The 18,532-nt window shown below is 44.9% G+C and overlaps 1 protein-coding gene across 4 annotated transcripts in view; it reads right to left on the reverse strand.

The window, feature by feature from the left end:
- Positions 1-782: 782 nt before the first annotated feature.
- The window catches only part of GFOD2 (Gfo/Idh/MocA-like oxidoreductase domain containing 2), a 38,244-nt gene continuing 20,494 nt past the window's right edge, over positions 783-18,532 (reverse strand). For all 4 annotated transcript variants that reach the window (XM_072816053.1, XM_072816056.1, XM_072816063.1 and 1 more), the window contains 2 exons: positions 10,414-10,759; positions 783-2,328 (listed from right to left, as the gene is read on the reverse strand). In XM_072816053.1, coding sequence (XP_072672154.1) covers positions 1,430-2,328; positions 10,414-10,672 — 1,158 coding nt within the window. In that variant the 5' untranslated portion in view covers positions 10,673-10,759 and the 3' untranslated portion in view covers positions 783-1,429. The remainder of the gene's footprint in view (positions 2,329-10,413; positions 10,760-18,532) is intronic.

Genomic DNA, 18,532 nt, shown 5'->3' on the forward strand with positions numbered 1-18,532 from the left:
TAAGCACACTCCCCAACACCAGCTATTATTTTGTCTCACAAGGACAAGGTTTAAAAACCAGGACAACACACAGGAAAATCAGCCTGGTGATTTCTAGAAAGATGCCAAGAGGAAGAGGGAGACTTCCCCAAGCCTTTCTTTCTCTGGCAAGGAGCCCAGGGCAAGGAAGAGGGAGGGAAGTTGGGAGAAGGGAGGAGTTCAGGCTAGGCCTAATCCCAGCAGGCTGGCGGAGGAAACAAAGGGGCACGGGTGTCCTCTCCCCGCACCAACCTCACCTCTGAGGCGGTTAAAAAGCAGTCCCAGTGTAGAACACTTCCTAAAAGCACGGCTGGTGGCCAGCTGTCTGGGCCAGGCAAATTGGGGCAACATGTGGAGTTTTCCTCTAGTTCGTCTCATTCAGGCTTCCTGGGACCGCTCCTCACGTCTCCTGGCCAGAGCTCCCCAGAGCCAAATCCATGGTTTCAAGAACAGATTTCTTCGTGGCCTCCAGCCCAGGGAGGTCCCCAACTCTCCCTCCCTATCTCCCAGAGATGGCAGGCAAGACAGGCCCCCACTAGGAGGTCTCAAGTCCTGTTCTCTGAGAAAAGATTTCCTTTTCCTTGGAGGGCTCCTGGGATTCAGGCGGAAGGGAATAAGCCCACTAGACTGAGATGGATGCAGAGCAGGCCAGAGCTGCTGTGGAGCCCCAAGGAAAGAGAAAAATATGAACAATCTACAACAATAAACAAGCCTTTCATTGATAAAGAAATCCAATTTACCAAACAAACAACAACCACATAACATAGTGTCAGACTTTCTGATTTATTTATTAACATTTATCAGATATTCCAGAACTCTCCCTATCTCCTCACTGCCAAATAATGGGCCTTTTGCCCTTGGTCAACAGCCCCTGAGAGGTTACCTAATGAAGAATTCCTCCTCTCTGCCAGGGAAGGGGCAGCCTAAGGGCTGGAAGGGCCTGGTCATATGGGAAGGAGGGCAGGTGCAGATCCCTGAGGGATGACTCGATGCCCTCACCATTCCTGAGATGCCCTACCCCAGGAAGGGCAGGAGAGCAAGGCTTCTTGTCATTTCTCCTCAGGCCCGAGGAATCAGCCAAGCTGGGTCCTTGCTTCGCTTCCTCACCTAGTTAGGACCACAAATAGGCTAAAGCAGCCTCCAGGTTAAACCCTTGCTGGCTCTGCTCACCAGCACAACTATGCAGAAACCGGGGGACTGCTCCACCCGGGGTACGCTGTGTGGCCCTCAGCTCCATCACCACCCTGCAAGTCTGAGGAGTAACTGAGCATTGGAGGGGGCTTGACCTGGACCCTGCCCAGGTGACTGGTGAAATGAAAGACATGGTCTGTGCTGTGGCCAAGCCCTCCCGTCTCGGCTTCGGGTCCCTCCCCGGCCCCTCTGTCCCGTGACAGGGAGCCCACGTGCAGGCTCACAGATTATTCCGTTGGAGTGCCTCACACAGGTTCTGGTTGGTGTCGGGTTCTTCCGTCAGCACCTCCACAGCCTCCCACTCCCCGGATCTGCTCGACCGTTTGATGGCGTCCACCACACTCTGCATGTACAGCCCATCCTCGAAGGAGGCGGCCATGGAGACAGGGGTGTGGTCCCACGTGCGGCGGTCCCCCTGCCCCTGGAAGGACTGGCGCAGGGCCTGTACCATGTAGACCATGCCCTTCAGGTAGAGCAGTGGGACATCCTGGGGCCCCTGCTCGGGCAGCCCCGCACCCACAGCCAACGAGTCCCTCAGGAGCAGCTCCTCTTGTGTGGCAGAGTTCTTCTGCCCGTAGAGGTCAGCTCCTCGGGCAACAAGACGTCCTGCGGAGCCCACTACCATGACCTCGTGCACAAAGGCTCCTGGCATGTTGAAGTTAAGGGTTACTGTGCTGCATACACCCCCACCCATGAGCATCTGGAAGAAGCAGAAGTCATCACTGGTGACGTGCCGAATGCCACGGATGGCCGCATTCTGCCTCACAAAGGTCTTGAGGAGCCCATGCACCTTCTCTGCTCTCCGGCCGGTCAGGTGGGTCAGCAGGTCCACAATGTAGGTGCCCATGGTATGTAGACCCCCGCCGCCCATGAGTTCGTCACAGATCCAGCCGTAGTTGGGGCTGAGCAGGCTGCCTGAGTAGATGCGGGCGTCACAGATCATCACTGCGCCCACGTAGTGCTCCGCGATCAGCTGCTTCATGCGCACGAAGGCAGGCAGGAAGCGCAGCACGTTCCCCACCAGGCTCATCAGCTGTGGATAGTAGCGGGAGGCTGTCACCATCCGGAAGGCATCTACTGAGGTTGCTGCCTTCTCACAAACCACATTCTTCCCGATACCTGAGAACAAAACACACCACAAAACACACTGGAAGATCTCAAAGTTCCAAGAGATTCACACAGGGGGGAGGATCTTTCCTTGAGGGTAGATGAACTCTCAAAAGCCTATTATCAGATGGTGGCCTCGGATAAGAGCAAAGGCAATGGTTTGGATAAAGATGGTGTCCCGTGACTGGGACTGGAGAACAAATTACAGGTTGGAGAAAGACGAGTAAATTCTTAAGGAAAAATGAAAGGAGTAGAAGCAGAAGGTGCAAACTAGGAATGGGAAGTAAACAGAGGAGGTATGATAGGTAATTTTATGTGCTAAGCTGGCTAGGCTGTGGTGTCCATCAAATATGTCTGGACACTGCTGGAAAGGTATTTTTCAGGTGTGATTAGCATTTAAACAAGTAGATTTTGGGACGCTTGAGTGGCTCTGTGGTTGAGTGTCTGCCTTTGGCTCAGGGCATCTCCTGGTCCTAGGATTGAGTCCCACATTGAGCAACCTGCGAGAAGCCTGCTTCTCCCTCTGCCAGTGTCTCTGCTTCTGTGTCTTGAATGAATAAATAAATAACATCTTTTTTTTAAAATTTTTATTTATTTATGATAGTCACAGAGAGAGAGAGAGAGGCAGAGACACAGGCAGAGGGAGAAGCAGGCTCCATGCACCGGGAGCCCGACGTGGGATTCGATCCCGGGTCTCCAGGATCGCGCCCTGGGCCAAAGGCAGGCGCCAAACCGCTGCGCCACCCAGGGATCCCACATCTTTTTTTTTTTTTTTTAAAAAAAAAGTAGATTTGGAGTATGTCAGGTCACCTTCCATAATCTGGGTGGGCCTCATCCTAATCGGTTAAAGGCCTTAGGAAAAAAGACTGAGGTTCTGTGGAGAGGAAGGAATTCTGCTTCCAGATGCAAGTCTGCAACATCAACTTTTGTTTTTTTTTAAGATTTATTTATTCATGAGAGACAGAGAGAGGCAGAAACACAGGCAGAGGGAGAAGCAGGCTCCCTGCAGGAAGCCGCATGTGGGACTCAATCCCAGGACCCCGGGGATCACACCCTGAGAAGGCAGGTGCTCAACCACTGAGCCACCCAGGCATCCCTACAACATCAACTCTTGCTGGAATTTCCATCCTGTTGTCTTGCCCTACAGACTTCAGATTTGTCAGCTTCTACAATCACACGAGCTGATTCCTTAAAATAAGCTTCTCCCTCTCTCTAGATACCTTCATCTGTTTCTCCAGAGAACACTGCTTGATATATGTGGGCTGGAGAGACAAACAGGCCTATGTACTTTCATACATTTATTAGATCACCAGCAAAAGTATCTATTCTGTATTCTAGGGGATGGGCTTTGTGCTCTCAGTTGTAACTGCAGAAAGGGCTATAAGATTTCCTAAAGATTACTCTCTGGTCCAACAAGTTAGTGTAGTCAAAAGGTTAGAAAATGTTTAGCTCTAGTAGGAGGGGAGAGGGAATAAAATATCCCTTTTGCCCTCATGACTGTTCTGAGTATACTGTAGCTGGGATGTACTGAGAGAGCAAAACAAGGCTAGAAAAAGCCCTGAAAATAGAGAACTAGAAGACTGTGCAGCTTCCATATTAGGAAGCAGAAAGGATCGATACTCCATGTTTTAAGATGAAAGTTTATGAGGGTATGAGTAGTCACAAGACACCAACACTTAGGATACTCCTGTGAACTTGGGGTGGTTCAAATTGAAGTCCTATGTTATACCGCTACGGATGTAGGGTGGAGGTGTAAAACAAAGGGAGATGTCTTGTACTCAGGTCTGGCAGGAGGGGGCCCTGCCAGGAGTAGCCCCTGATTGTTATCATGATCTGCTCTTGGATAGTCTCCAAAGCTTCCTTACACATGTGGGATTTTAGGATTAGGGACTGGAGAATCACAATACTGGGTGACAATTTTGCCACTTGGCTGCAGAACATTAATGGCTGACCAGGGGAATAATGAGGAAATTAGACTCTCAAATACAAACACTCCATCTGAGGGCTGCAGCTCTGGCCAACCCAGAAACTACCTGCTGTGAACGATTCATTGCAGGGATTGGGGTGGACACAGCAGCATGGGGCTGAGAGGAGGTGGGGGGGGGGGGACGGGAAGAACCTCTGTGGCTGCTGGGAATTTGGTGAAACCAGGATAAGAAATCTGTTTCATGCCAAGAGACGTCAGGGAAGGGGGAAAGACCTCCCTTCTTGAGCCCAAACAATAGAAATGCTTTTGAACTTAGGCCCCAGTGGCATTATCTGTTTAGGAGCTAAAGGCCATCTTGAGTTAAATAGGCTCCCACAGGCCAACTGCACATGATCTCTAACTTGAGAAAACCTGGGTTGCCCAGAAAGACGTATTTATTTAAGTTATCTAGCACTCCTGCCAGGAAGCCAAAGGAGAGATTAGAGAAGCCTGGAACTGCTTTTTGTTTTAGGAGTGGGAAAAAAGCATGGATGCTAAGTGCTTATTAGCTCAGATTTTTTGGAGTGTCAACAAATTTCAAGCTGCAACCCTTTCTTTCTTTTTTCAAGATTTTATTTATTCATGAGAGACACAGAGAGAGAGAGAGAGAGACAGAGGCAGAGACACAGGCAGAGGGAGAAGCAGGCTCCACGCAGGGAGCCTGATGTGGGACTTGATCCAGGGTCTCCAGGATCATGCCCTGGGCGGAAGGCAGGCGCCAAACTGCTGAGCCACCCAGGGATCCCCAAGCTGCAACCCTTTCTTAAACTCCTATTCCCCAGACTTCCCAGGAGTAAAGTGCCTTTGAGCACCAGAGGCCCAGAGAAGGTGCCCCAGGAGACCTCTCTTTGTTCCCTATTAACAGACCGCAGGTTCAGAGCTCTAGGACTATGGCACCCGCCCATCCAAAGGCATGGGATTAGAGAAAAGAGATTTCAAGAAGCAGGTGGAGAAGGAGCTTGGGAAGAGTACCACTTTTATGTTTTACAAAATCCAGGAAGTCTACTTTCTTTGGGGAGGAGGTATAAAAAAGGTTCTGCTATTAGAAAAGTAAGTCTGAAAGCCACAAGACTGAATCATTTTTTTTTTAAAGATTTATTTATTTATTCATGAGAGACACAGAGAGAGAGAGAGAGAGAGAGAGAGGCAGAGACACAGGCAGAGGGAGAAGCAGGCTCCATGCAGGAAGCCTGATGCAGGACTCAATCCCAGGACCTCAGAATCCTGTCCTGAGCCAAACACAGATGTTCAACTGCTGAGCCACCCAGGCGTCCCATGACTGAATCATTCTTGCCTACTCTCTCTCTGTTACTGGTCCTACTGTTAGCACCTAGGTCATACCACCAGACTGGGCTTGCATGAGTAGAATTTGTGTGCCAGGCCCTGTGCTAAGCACTGGGAATACAGCATTGGCTTTGGTCTTTACTTTCAGAGAACTTATAGTTTAGTGGGAGAGATAGCCATTAATCAAATTATCATATAAATACATGTAAAACTGCACTTGTGGTAAATGCAATAAAGATGACATAAACAGTAAAATGAGAACATATACCAGGAACCTGACCTTAGGGTCAGAGAAATCCCCAGGGACCAGTGTTCCAGAGATTAAATTATTTGGGTTAGATTTTTTTTTTTTTGAGGAATAACCTCTTATTATCTTATAAGCCCTTGGGAAAGAGTTGGGAAATTCAGTGCTTTTCTAATGAAGCACACGAACTGCCAAGAATTGGGCACAGAAACCTACCTGTTAGTGACAGATTTAAGAAAACTTTTAACTGTAGCAAAAATGTGGGGATGTTTTGCACACTAAAACACATCTTTTCTGAACCACTTCTAAACTGAGAAATAAAACTTTTAGGGTCCCTCTCTCTCCTGTAAGGAACCCATAGGCAAGCTTTAAGGATGACATTGGAGCAAAAGAAGATGAAAAAAAAAAAGTCAAACAAAGGTAGAAAATAAGATGCCACAGAAAGAGCTGTGAAATGAAATGGTCACCCCTGGAGGCGAAGTTCAATCATTTATTTTAGGAAATAACCAATAAGAGTGAAGGCAAGAAACAATCTTTATGGCCTCACAAGTGAAGTAACATCTAAAGATGTAACAAGCCAAGGAAAATACAATTTTTCCTACAGCACTGAGACTTAGTGAGATGCAACCTTAATGTTCCTGGGCCTCGGCTTCTTTAACTGAAAAGGAAGATGTTGGATTAGACCAGTGGTTCCCTATTGTGTGTCAGGACAACCCAGAAGTCTTCTTCAAACACAAATGCACCTGGGTGGCTCAGTCGGTTAAGCATCTGCCTTCAGCTTGGGTCACGATCTCAGGGTCCTGCATAGAGCCCCATGTCTGGCTCTCTGCTCAGCGCGCAGTCTACTTCTCCCTCTCCCTCTGTGCTCTCTCTGTCTCAACATAAAAATAAAATAAATAAAAATAAAATCTTTTTTAAAAAATAAGAAAAATTTAAAAAAATAATTTGTTTTAAGATTTATTTATTTGAGAGAAAAAGCATGCACATGTGCGGGGTCAAGGGTGGGGGGTGGGAGAGAGCGCAGAAGGCAGAGGGAGACAGAGAATCTGGAGCAGATTCCCTGCTACATGCAGAGCCTGATGCAGGGTTTGATCTCAAGACCACCAGATCATGACCTGAGCCGAAACCAAGAGTTGGACACACAACCAACTGAGTCACCTAGGTGTACTACTCCCTGCCAAAACGAAGCATCTAGCCTATATCCTTAATGAAAAACAAGAGACACAGACCCAATAACAGGGAGACAAAAAAAAAAAAAAAAACTTATTTTTTTAAAAATAAAGATTTAAATAAAGATTTTATCTATTTATTCATGAGACACACACACACACACACACACACACACACACAGAGACAGACAGACAGAGACACAGGCAGAGGGAGAAGCAGGCTCCATGCAGGGAGCCTGATGTGGGACTCAATCCCGGGTCTCCAGGATCAGGCCCTGGGCTGAAGGCGGCGCTAAGCCACTGAACTACCTGGGCACCCCCTTAAAAAAAAAAAATTCTTAAAGAATAAAATGAATTTAACTTCAATCTGCTCTTTTGCTTCAAACAACAGAAAATCCCTTGTGTTATGATGCCAATGTCTTTCTTGGTCAGCACTTGGAGGCAGTCATAAATCATGCTAGAAAGGCCAAAGGGGGCCTTGAGATGCCTATTTAACAGGAGTTCAGAGAGTTTAAAAGGGATAGAAAAAAGATGTGGGGTCTGATGTCGAAGCACCTGGCTGGGTCGGTGGGTGGAGTGTGCCATTCTTGATCTCTGGGTTGAGAGTCTGAGCCCCACACTGGGTATAAAGATGTACATAAATAAATAAATAAACAAAACCTAAAAAAAAAAAAAAAAGAAAGAAAAGAAAAGAAGTAGGGCCTGATGTAAAATTCAGTATGGTGTTCTGCCTACAGCAATTCCTACACTCACACCCAGTACTTTGAGAAAACTGGAGGAGTACTCATGGCCATTTTTTTTTTTTTTTTTTTACATGTGCTTAAGTCAAGTGAGAATTCTCAAATAAAAAAAAAAAAAATGAGGGGTGCCTGCGTGGTGCAGTCGGTTAAGCATCTGACTCTTGATTTCAGCTCTGGTCATGATCTCATTGGTCATGAGACTGAGCCCTGTGTAGGGCTCAGTCTGGGATTCTTTTCCTCCCTTTGCTCCTTCCCCCACCCATGTGCTCTCTCTCAAATAAATGAATACATCTTAAAAAAAAAGGAAAAAATGAAAGCACACAGAGAGTGAATTTCATGGTCACAATATGCTCAGTAACTCTTTTGGGGTTTGAGTGAGCAATACCTGAAGAAAGGTCCAGCTGACATGAGCTCTCCCAAACCCACCAATCTGGCCCTGGGATCATGTGCCTACAATAGACCAAGGACTCTCACTCATACCCTGTACCTCCTGACAACAGAGATGCTGAGAGAAGACAGATGACCCTGTTTCACAAAGGGCTGGGACATAAGATCCCAGAAGTCTCTGGTCATCCCTGTCCTTCCTGTTTACATGAAAATCAAGTCTAGCGCTTTCCTGTACCAGGAACCAGAAAACAGCAGGGTTTTGGCCAAAGAACCCTGGAGTTTCCTCTTTCTGTTTCATACACAGTTTGGTGATGGTTTCTATGGGAACCCTAAAATCTAAGACAGAGAGCCTCTAGAACTCTGGATATACCTGGCCTCACCAGCCTGCATTCATGCCACAGGGATGGCAAAAAATCAAATGACCACTGTAGCTTGATCCCCCTTGCACTAGTCCTCTCTGTTAAACTTAGGCCAATTCTAAACTAAATCTGAAAGCCATTACCTGCCCTCCTAAGAATCTAGTGACTAGTGAATAACTCCAGCGTCACACACTCTTAAGAGACTGCTCTCTGAAGGAGACAAACCATCTCTAATTTTTGGCTAAAATGTACATGCCCCCAAATCAATAACCAGACAGACTCATGTTCTTGATCACTCCAATGAATATTTATCTTTACCAACACGCTGGGTCAGTGAGACATCCTTTTCTCCTCAGAAAAAGGGAGATAGGCAGAGGCTAGGACTCACCACCACAGTAGTGGCCAGGAGGAGTGATCAAGCCTGCCATACCAGTTCCTGGGCATGGATTGCATCAGAACGCATCAGAGAAATATTTTGTGACTATCACCTTACATAAATCAACCTCTGTCAATTAATTATATGCTACCTGAATTGTTACCTAAGTTTTTTCTCATTTACTTTGTAATGTGTGTGATCTTCAGTCTCAATTAAACTGTGAAATCTGAAGGCAGGGAGGGCTCTGGTCCAACATTGCTTTAAATAATGTACAGAGTGACGTCAGGACAGGACAGTGCCTGGCACAGAGAAGGCATTAAAAACAAACAAATAGGGCGGCCCCGGTGGCACAGCGGTTTAGCGCCGCCTGCAGCCCGGGTGTGATCCTGGAGACCTGGGATTGAGTCCCATGTTGGGTTCCCTGCATGGAGTCTGCTTCTCCCTCTGCCTGTGTCTCTGCCTCTCTCTCTCTGTGTCTCAATAAATAAGTAAATAAATAAATAAAAAAAATATATATATTTTAAAGATTTATTTATGATAGACATGGGGGGAGGGCAGAGACACAGGAGGAGGGAGAAGCAGGCTCCATGCCAGGAGCCCGATGCGGAACTCGATCCCGGGACTCCAGGATTGCATCCTGGGCCAAAGGCAGGCACCAAACCGCTGAGCCACCCAGGGATCCCCAATAAATAAAATCTTTAAAAAAATAATAAATAAATAAATAAATAAATAAATAAATAAATAAATAAATAAATACAAACAAATAGAGGATCCTGGCATGGAGCCTGCTTCTCCCTCTGCCTGTGTCTCTGACTCTCTCTCTCTATCATGAATAAATCAATCTTAAAAAAAAAAAAAAAACTGCTAGATGAATATTTACTGGCTTGTTTTCTTATTAGATTCTGATTAATATAAGAAAAAGAGAAAACGTCACCTCCATTTGACAGGGCAGAGAAGCCCAACAAGAACTGCAGAACAGCTCAGTAAGCCCTGTCTACTGCTTCCCAAGGGGGCAGAGATGCAAGCAGGCAGTCCTGTGGACCATCAGAGGAGCCCAGCATTGTCAGAGAGCCTTCCTGCCTTGTGGCACACAAGATTGCAAAATTTGGCAGGAAGGGTGTGTACTCAATGTAGCAAAAGACTGACAAAACATGGGAAATGGCAGCCTTGCTACACACCCTCGTCTTCCCTCTGAGGTGCTATGTGCCACGGAAATGGAAGAACAAACACATCAGTCACAATCAATTTCCTACTGCCCAAGTCTCTGAATTCTGACTTCAAACAGGCCAACTTTACATTGCATGAAATGTCTATGTGCTGCCAAATCGAGCACCACATTGCATGACCTGATGATCTCTAGCCCCTAGGATAGGCCAACTCTTAAGGGTTTGCTTAATTTTTGCTCAGGGAGTTACTTATGGGGGTGAGGAAGGCTGGATCGTTTCTTCCCATAGCTGTACACCCCGCCCCCCCCGCCCCCGCCACGTGCCCTCTCCAGCACAGAGGAGAGCAGTGACACGCAAGGCCCACCCAGGGGGAGACACACCCTGCCCCTGCTCTGACTGTCCATACCTAAAGCCTTCACAGATATTTGCCGGGTGAGTGGAGGGGGGATATTGATGCACACAAGGTCCACGTCTTGATGTAGCAAGACATCGTCGGTCCGGCTGGTGTAGAAGGTGATGTTCATCTCCTCGGCAAGCTGTTTTGCCTCCTCCTCAGTCTTTCCCCACAGGGCCTCCACGGTGAACCCTTCTGCCCTCAGTAGCGGAACCAAAACCCGGGCAGAGCTGCCGGTCCCAAATACACCCACTCCTGGGAGCATCTTCATGCCAGCTTCTCTGTTCACCAACTCATCTCCTCACAAGAGCCTCCAACATGAATACGATTTTCCCACAGTACTGGTCAAACATGGCTCCTGGAACAGCAAGCATTATATTGGCTGTTAGTGGATGGCACACTCAGCTGAGGCTACCCTTCTAGACTTATTTGGAAGCAGTAAGTTCTCTGCCACAAAGCACAAATGAAATACTGCTCTAAAATGAAAACCCGCAAAAGCTTTTCTCACAGTGACTCAAGGACATTAGCAATATCCACCTACTGGAAGGTGGAAGAATGAAAAACGAGGAAAGCTGAGTTCAAATCCCTGTTTTGTTACTTAATGTTTGTGTGACTCACCGAACTGGCAACAACAATAACAGCGAGTTTAAAATGTTATGTTCTGTATAAAGATATTCACTCCAACATAGGCTGTGATAAGTGAAAAACTGGGAAACAATCTAGATGTCTAATAACAGTAATGAGTAAGATAAACAGCACTGTAAAGCCACTGAAAATCACAGGGGGTAGAATGCCCTTGATGACCTGCAAGACATCACCATATATTCATTGAAAAGGAGAAAGACGAAACAAGAGGTGAAGTATGATATTCACGTCTTTAAAGCACAAAAGAAGTATATATGAATGAAAAATATGGAAGATCTATAATATTATCTGTAAACATATTCCACACATGACATTAGAAGGACCAGAATACACCTGAATTTCTTAACAATTACTCAGGTTGATGGGATTATGGATGATTTTTGTTTTTCAAACTTTTTTTTTTTTTTTTAAAGATTTTATTTATTTATTCAAGAGAGACACACACAGAGAAAGCAGAGACACAGGCCCAGGGAGAAGCAGGCTCCATGCCGGGAGCCCAACATGGGACTCGATCCCGGGACTCCAGGATCACACCCTGGGCCGAAGGCAGGCACCAAACCGCTGAGCCACCCAGGTATCCCCTGTTTTTCAAACTTTCACCAAATTTTCTACAATGAATATATCTAATTGTAGAGTTTTTACTTCTGATCACAAAGGTTATTAAATGAAATAAAAGGGTGCCTAGTTGGCTCAGGTCATGATCCCCGGGTCCTGGGATTGAGGCCCGGGTCAGGCTCCCTGTTCAGCGAAGATTCTGCTTCTCCCTCTTCTTCTGCCCCCGCCCTCCAGCTTGTACTCCTTCTTTCTAATGAATAAATACAATCTTAAAAAATAAAATAAAGAACATTAAACAAAAGTTGTCTTGGAAACCAGGATAAGATTTAAGGTGTGCTTAGGGTATCTGGTTTCCCCATACAGCAGCCCATCTTCTAATTCAGTAGTCCTCCTCTGAATGTGTTATGTGTTGGCAATTCCAGACCCCCTGCATAAGACTATAGGGATGAGGCTCTGTTCACTATCACTTTCTTTTTAAAGTTAAATTCATTTTTGGTGTGTGGTAAAATACACATAAAGTTTACCATCTTAACCATTTTTATGTGTACAGGTTCAGTGATATGAAGTACACTCATATTGTGCAACCATTACCACCATCTACCTCCAAAATTCTTTTCATCTTGCAAAACTAAAACTCTCTGCCCATTAAACACTAGCTTCTCTTGTCAACCCTCACAAGCCCCTGGGAACCACCATTCTATTTTCTCTTTTTTTTTATTTTATTTTTTTTATTTTTTTATTTATGATAGGCACACAGTGAGAGAGAGAGAGGCAGAGACACAGGCAGAGGGAGAAGCAGGCTCCATGCACCGGGAGCCTGACATGGGATTCGATCCCGGGTCTCCAGGATTGTGCCCTGGGCCAAAGGCAGGCGCTAAACCGCTGCGCCACCCAGGGATCCCTCATTGTTTTTAAAATATATACACATAGATTTTAAGTAATCTCTACACTCAACCTGGGGTTGAACTCATGACTCCAAGATCACGAGTCACACACGCCCTACTGACAGAGCCAGCCAGGCTTGCTGTTGCTATGAATCTGACTATGCCAGGTACCTTGCAGAAGGGGAATCATACAGTATTCATCTTTTTGTGATTGGCTTATTTCACTAGCATAATGTCCTCAAGGTTCATCTATGTGGTAACATGTGTCAGAATTTCCTCCCCTTTTAAGGTAAAAAAATATTCCATGTATATACCATATACCAAAATATGCTGTATACATTATTCTGTACACACCCAGGTTGCTTCCATGTTTTAGCTACTGTAAATAATGCTATGAATATGGGTATTCAAATATCTCTTCGAGACCCTGCCACCCCACCCCTCTTTTGAGACTCTGCTTTCAGGATGCCTGGGTGGCTCACCGGTTGAGCGTCTGCCTTTGGCTATGGGTGTGATCCTGGAGTTCCAGGATCAAGTCCCACACTGGGCTCCTTGCGTAGAGCCTGCTTCTCCCTCTGCTTGTGTCACTGTCTCTCTCTGTGTCTCTCATGAATAGATAAATACAATCTTAAAAAAAAAAATACTGCTTTCAATTCTTTTAGGTTCATATCTGGAAGTAAAATTGCTAGATCATATGGTAGATTTTTTATTTTTTGAAGAACCACCATATTGTTTCCCGCTGGGTCTGTACCATTTTAAGTAATAATTTTATAAATACTTCATAGTCCCTTAGTTTTCTACTTATCCTCCTTTAAAAAAAAAAAAAAGATTTTATTTATTCATGAGAGAGGCTGGCAGAGGGAAAAGCAGGGTACCTGCGGGGAGCCCAATGCAAGACTTGATCCCAGGACCCTGGGATCACGACCTGAACCAAAGGCAGATGCTCAACCACTGAGCCACCCAGGCGTCCCTGTTAAATTTATTTCTAAGTATTTGTTTGATGCTATTGTAAATGGAATTGTGTTTTTTTTTTTTCTTAAAAAGATTTACTCATTTATTTTAGAAAGAGAGAGAGTGTTTCATACAGGAGGAGGGGCAGAGGGAAAGGTAGAGAGGCAGAGAGCAGCAGACTCCCCAGTGAGCAGGGAGGTCAACCCAGGGCTTAATCCCACAACTCTGAGATCATGACCTAAGCTGAAATCAAGAGTTGGATGCTCAACCGACTGAGCCACCTGGGTGCCCCTGAAATTATTTTCTTAATTTCATTTTCAGATCAAGCATCTCTTTTGCTTCTAGTATAGATACTCTATATGTAGTATATAACCTACGTGTCTTTCTTACTGGTTGGTTTGCCGATATAGCTCAGCACATCCTGTGCTGCTTGGCACTATCTGAAGGATACCTGTGCCTTTGTGAACCACTGAAATAAGCATGACTTGAGCTGCCTCTAACTTGAGACCCTTGTCAGCTTTCTGCCTTCCTATCTCTATTTTCTGGAACACTGGATCTTGGCTTGCCCCCTACAATCCACCATTAGGTTTTATCTTAATCATCATTCTTTCTAATAATAATGAATAATGTCTGTGGACTCTCAGCTATGTCTTTTTCCTCTTTGCTGATAATTCTGCCTTTACTGACTTCCTTTCTAGTTAGAAAGAGGTCAGTCGCATAGTATCTTCTATAATTATCAGGTCCTGGACTTCTCCACTTCAGCTATTTTGGTCACCTTCTGCATTTGCAGTTTTGTTTTTGTTTTGGCTACTTACAAATCATTGATATTCCAGGAGCTTGAGAGTCTCAAATTCGTAGCACTAGACAAGTAAGCTTCTGCATAAGTTTTGTGGGTTATTAATTACCAAAAGCTATAAGGGCCAGAGTGACACACAGCAACTATAATAAGCAAAGTTGTCCATGCTCTAAATTCATGCTCAGGGCACTCTTCTTCCTCTCTCTCACCTCATTTCTTCATGCTCTAGTTATATTTGGGTATATGTTTGCATTGGTGGCTTAAAACAACAGAATGGATTAGAAGACATTTCAATAATCTGTTTTACTGACAGTGACTTAAAGGGCAGCTTCAACAACACTCATAAAGGGGCATCAGCTGGGCTCTGAGGAAGCCAGATGGCATGAAGCTAGGCAGGCTTGATCACTAGGTTTTTCCTGTTCAAGCAGGCAGAGCTGGTTTCCCTTATTTCAGTGACTATCCTTTCTAACCCTCCAAATTTCCTTACTCCCTGCCCTTGTATATATATATATCTTTCATATCCTCCAAAGATCTCCACAAAGTCAGTCCTGCCTAGTTCATATGCACTCCAAACGCCAGATACTGGTCAGGAATAAAGGGTGGAAATTGCCCTGACAGGATTGGCTATATACACTTTTAAAGCTATGGGGAAGATAGCAGAGGTTAGAGGCATAGAGTCTGCAGCCACTTCGCCTGGCTCAAGTCCTGGCTCTACCACTTAGCAGCTAGGTAACCTCAGGTAAGTTTTTTAATCATTCTGTGCTTCTGTTTCCTCATCTATAAAATGGGGACAGTTGTATCTATCTCACAGAGGAGTTAAGGATTAAATGAGTTAGTATCTGTAAGGCATTTATAACAGGGCCTAGCCCATAGTAAGTCACTGCATACAGCCTTTTATTTATTTTAAAGATTTCATTGATTTATCCATGAGAAACACAGAGAGAAGCAGAAACACAGGCAGAGGGAGAAGCAGGCTCCATGCAGGGAACCTGATGCGGAACTCGATCCCGGGTCTCCAGGATCACACCCCGGGCCAAAGGTGGCACTAAACTGCTGAGCCACCCGGGCTGCCCGCATACAGCCTTTTAGAAAAGATTTCTCTGACTTAGAGGTCTCCTCTTCAGAAGCAGTGTAGGAGGGGCACCTGGGTGGCTCAGTCAGTTAAGTGTCTGCCTTTGCCTTAGTTCATGATCCCAGGGTCCTGGGACTGAGCCCTGCATCAGGTTCCCTACTCAGCAGAGATTCTTCTCCCTCTTCTGTCCCTGCTCCCAGCTTGTACTCTCCCTAGGCTAGTAAGTAAAATCTTGAAAAAAAAAATGTGTAGGAATATGAAGATAATAATCTGAGCTAAAACGCACTGAAGTGCAATAGGCTAAACAATGTTTAGTGCAACATAAGTATATCTAAGTCCACACAATCCCATTCTGCAGATGAAGATACACCAGCTCAGAGAGGCTAGGTAACTTTTTTAGGGTTCTGTAGCTGGCTGTATATGACAGAGCTGCCATAATCAATTGTGAAACCCTGGGCAGGTTACTTAGCTTCCCTGAGCCTCTTTAAAAACAGAGGTTTTGTACGTGTGTAACAACTCTTCTTTCATTCTTTTGTGCTAAGCATGAGCCAGGAAAAGTTCATTCTGTTGTCTGGCTTGGCAAGTGCCTGCCTCAGATCCACCACTCAAACCAATGCTGATCATACATCACACCTTTATTGAGGGCCTATTAGGAAGACTGTGCAGACAAAAGGATGGAAAAAAAAAAAACCAGCCCAAATTTTGGGGGCAACAAGTCAGAAAGGTGTGAAGGAGTCAGAGCTAGTGGCACCAAGTGCTAGTCTAGAGTTTGGACTTTTATAGGTGGGTATGATTATATGCTTGGTGTGGCCCACCTTCCCCACCTGATCCCCTCTCTGCCCTGCTCTCTAAGGAGTCAGAAGGCCAATTACTAAGGCTCTAAGGTTCCCATTGGGTTCAGCCAATGGGAAGCACCAGGAGGAGATCAGAGAGCAAGAGAGAGATAAATGGATGGATGAATTTATTTATTCTCTGCCTTTTCTCTGCCAGTACATGGTTCTGGTATCCCCATCCTTTTCCGATTGTGCCTGAGATGGTAACACGGACTACCAGCTATAGCCAGTCCCTGGGTGCTCCATCATCCCTTGGAGATTTGCTTCCCTTTTTAAAAAAATATATTTTTATTTATTTATTCCTGAGACACACACAGAGAGGCAGAGACATAGGCAGAGGGAGAAGTAGGCTCCTCGAAGGGAGCCCGATGAGGGACTCGATCCCTGGACTGGGATCATGCTCTGAGCTGAAAGCAGACACTCAACCAACCGAGCCACCCAGGCGTCCCAAGGTTTGTTTCCTTTACTGCTCACACCATTATAAATAATGAGTGTGCTAGCTGTTTTCTGTTCAGACCCTAATATAATAGCAATGAGAACCATTAAAATGTTTTTATTTTAGGAGACTCTAGACGAAGAACCAGTTAGGATATCAAGTAAGAGATAAGGATGGAGAGAACGAAATGGAGCAGACAACTATCGACAGAATTTGGGATAATGAGAGAGGGAAGAGCCAAAAACAACACCGAACTATTATTATAGACCAACATCCTTCATAAACACAGGCACAAAATTCTCAACAAAGTATTAGCAAGCTGAGGGATGCCTGGGTGGCTCAGATGGTTAAGCGTTTGCCTTTGAATCAGGTCATGATCTCCAGGGTCCTGGGATGGAGACCCACATTGGGCTCTCAGCTCAGCAGGGAGTTTAATTCTCCCTCTCCCTTTGTCCTCCCCTCTGCTTGTGCTCCCTTCTCTCTCTCTCTAATGAATAAAAAAAAAATCTTAAAAAAAATTTTTTTAGCAAGCTGAATCCAACAATGTGTCAAAAGGACAGCACATCATGGCTAAGAAAATTTAATCCCAGGAATGTAAGGCTCACTCAACATTCTAAAATCAATTACTATAATCCACCATATTAATAGTCATTACTTATTAGGCCACATTAATTATAAATGCAAATTAAAACTTTCTTACTATAACTACACACCTATAAAAATGTCCAAAATTCAGAAAACCTGGTATCAAATACTGGCCAAGGCTATAATGTAATTGTTCACTGTTGGTGAAAATGAAAAATAGTACAGCCACTTTGGAAAACAGTTTGTTATTTTATAAAGTTAAATATACACTTATCATATAACCTTACAGCCCCACTTTTTGGTATTTACCAAGAGAAACGAAAACTAACAAAACAAAACAAAACAAAAAACAAACAACAAAAAAGAGAAATTAAAACTACTGAACTACTGTTCAGACCAAGGGAGGCTCTAGGCTTCCTCCAGCGTGCCGGGAGCTCAACAAATCCTCCAATCAGTGTTAAAAAAAATAAAAACAAAAAACAAAAAACTACTGTTCACACAAAAACCTGTATGTGAATGTCTATTTTATAATGTCTAATATTGGTTTTATTTATAACTGCCAAAACTTGGAACCAACACCAATGTCCTTCAACTGGTGGTGAATGGAGAAACAGACGATCAATGCAATGGAATACCCCTCAGTAATGCAAAAGAGCAAACTACTGATGCATTCAACTGACAAAATGAATCTCAAGTGCCTTATGCTAAAGGTGCCAGACTCAAAAGCTCCATACTGGGACGCCTGGGTGGCTCAGTGGTTGAGCACCTGCCTTCGGCCTAGGACATGATCCTGGAGTCCCAGGATCTAGTCCCAAATTGGGCTCCCTGCAGGGAGCCTGCTCCTCTCTCTGTCTCTCTTGGTGTCTTTCATGAATAAATAAAATCTAAAAGAAAAAAAAAAAAGCTCCATACTGTGCAATTCCATTTATGTGACATAATGGAAGAGGAAAACAACAGGGACAGAAAATATTGATTGCCAAGGGGTGGACTGGGTGTATTGATCAACTGCAATGGACTACAGGGAATTTTGGTGGGTGGGTGGTAAAGCAACTGTTCCATATCTTGACTATGGTGTTAGTTGCAGGACTGTGTGCATTTGTCAAAACCCACAAAACTGTACACCAAAAAGAGTAAATTTATTGATACATAAGTTATATTTCAATAAATGTGACCCCCTAACAATGATACTGAAGTTCTAAGCATAAAATGACAAGTTGTAGTGTCATTAAGAGAAAAAGGGAACCCAAAAGACCAGACTTGTTGAGACTTGTGCAGAAGCTGGGATTTGGGGGATCCCTGGGTGGCTCAGAGGTTTGGCGCCTGCCTTTGGCCCAGGGCGTGATCCTGGAGTCCCGGGATCGAGTCCCACGTCGT

This window comes from Canis lupus, chromosome 3 (genome assembly GCF_048164855.1).
Source record: "Canis lupus baileyi chromosome 3, mCanLup2.hap1, whole genome shotgun sequence".
Taxonomy (NCBI): Eukaryota; Metazoa; Chordata; class Mammalia; order Carnivora; family Canidae; genus Canis; species Canis lupus.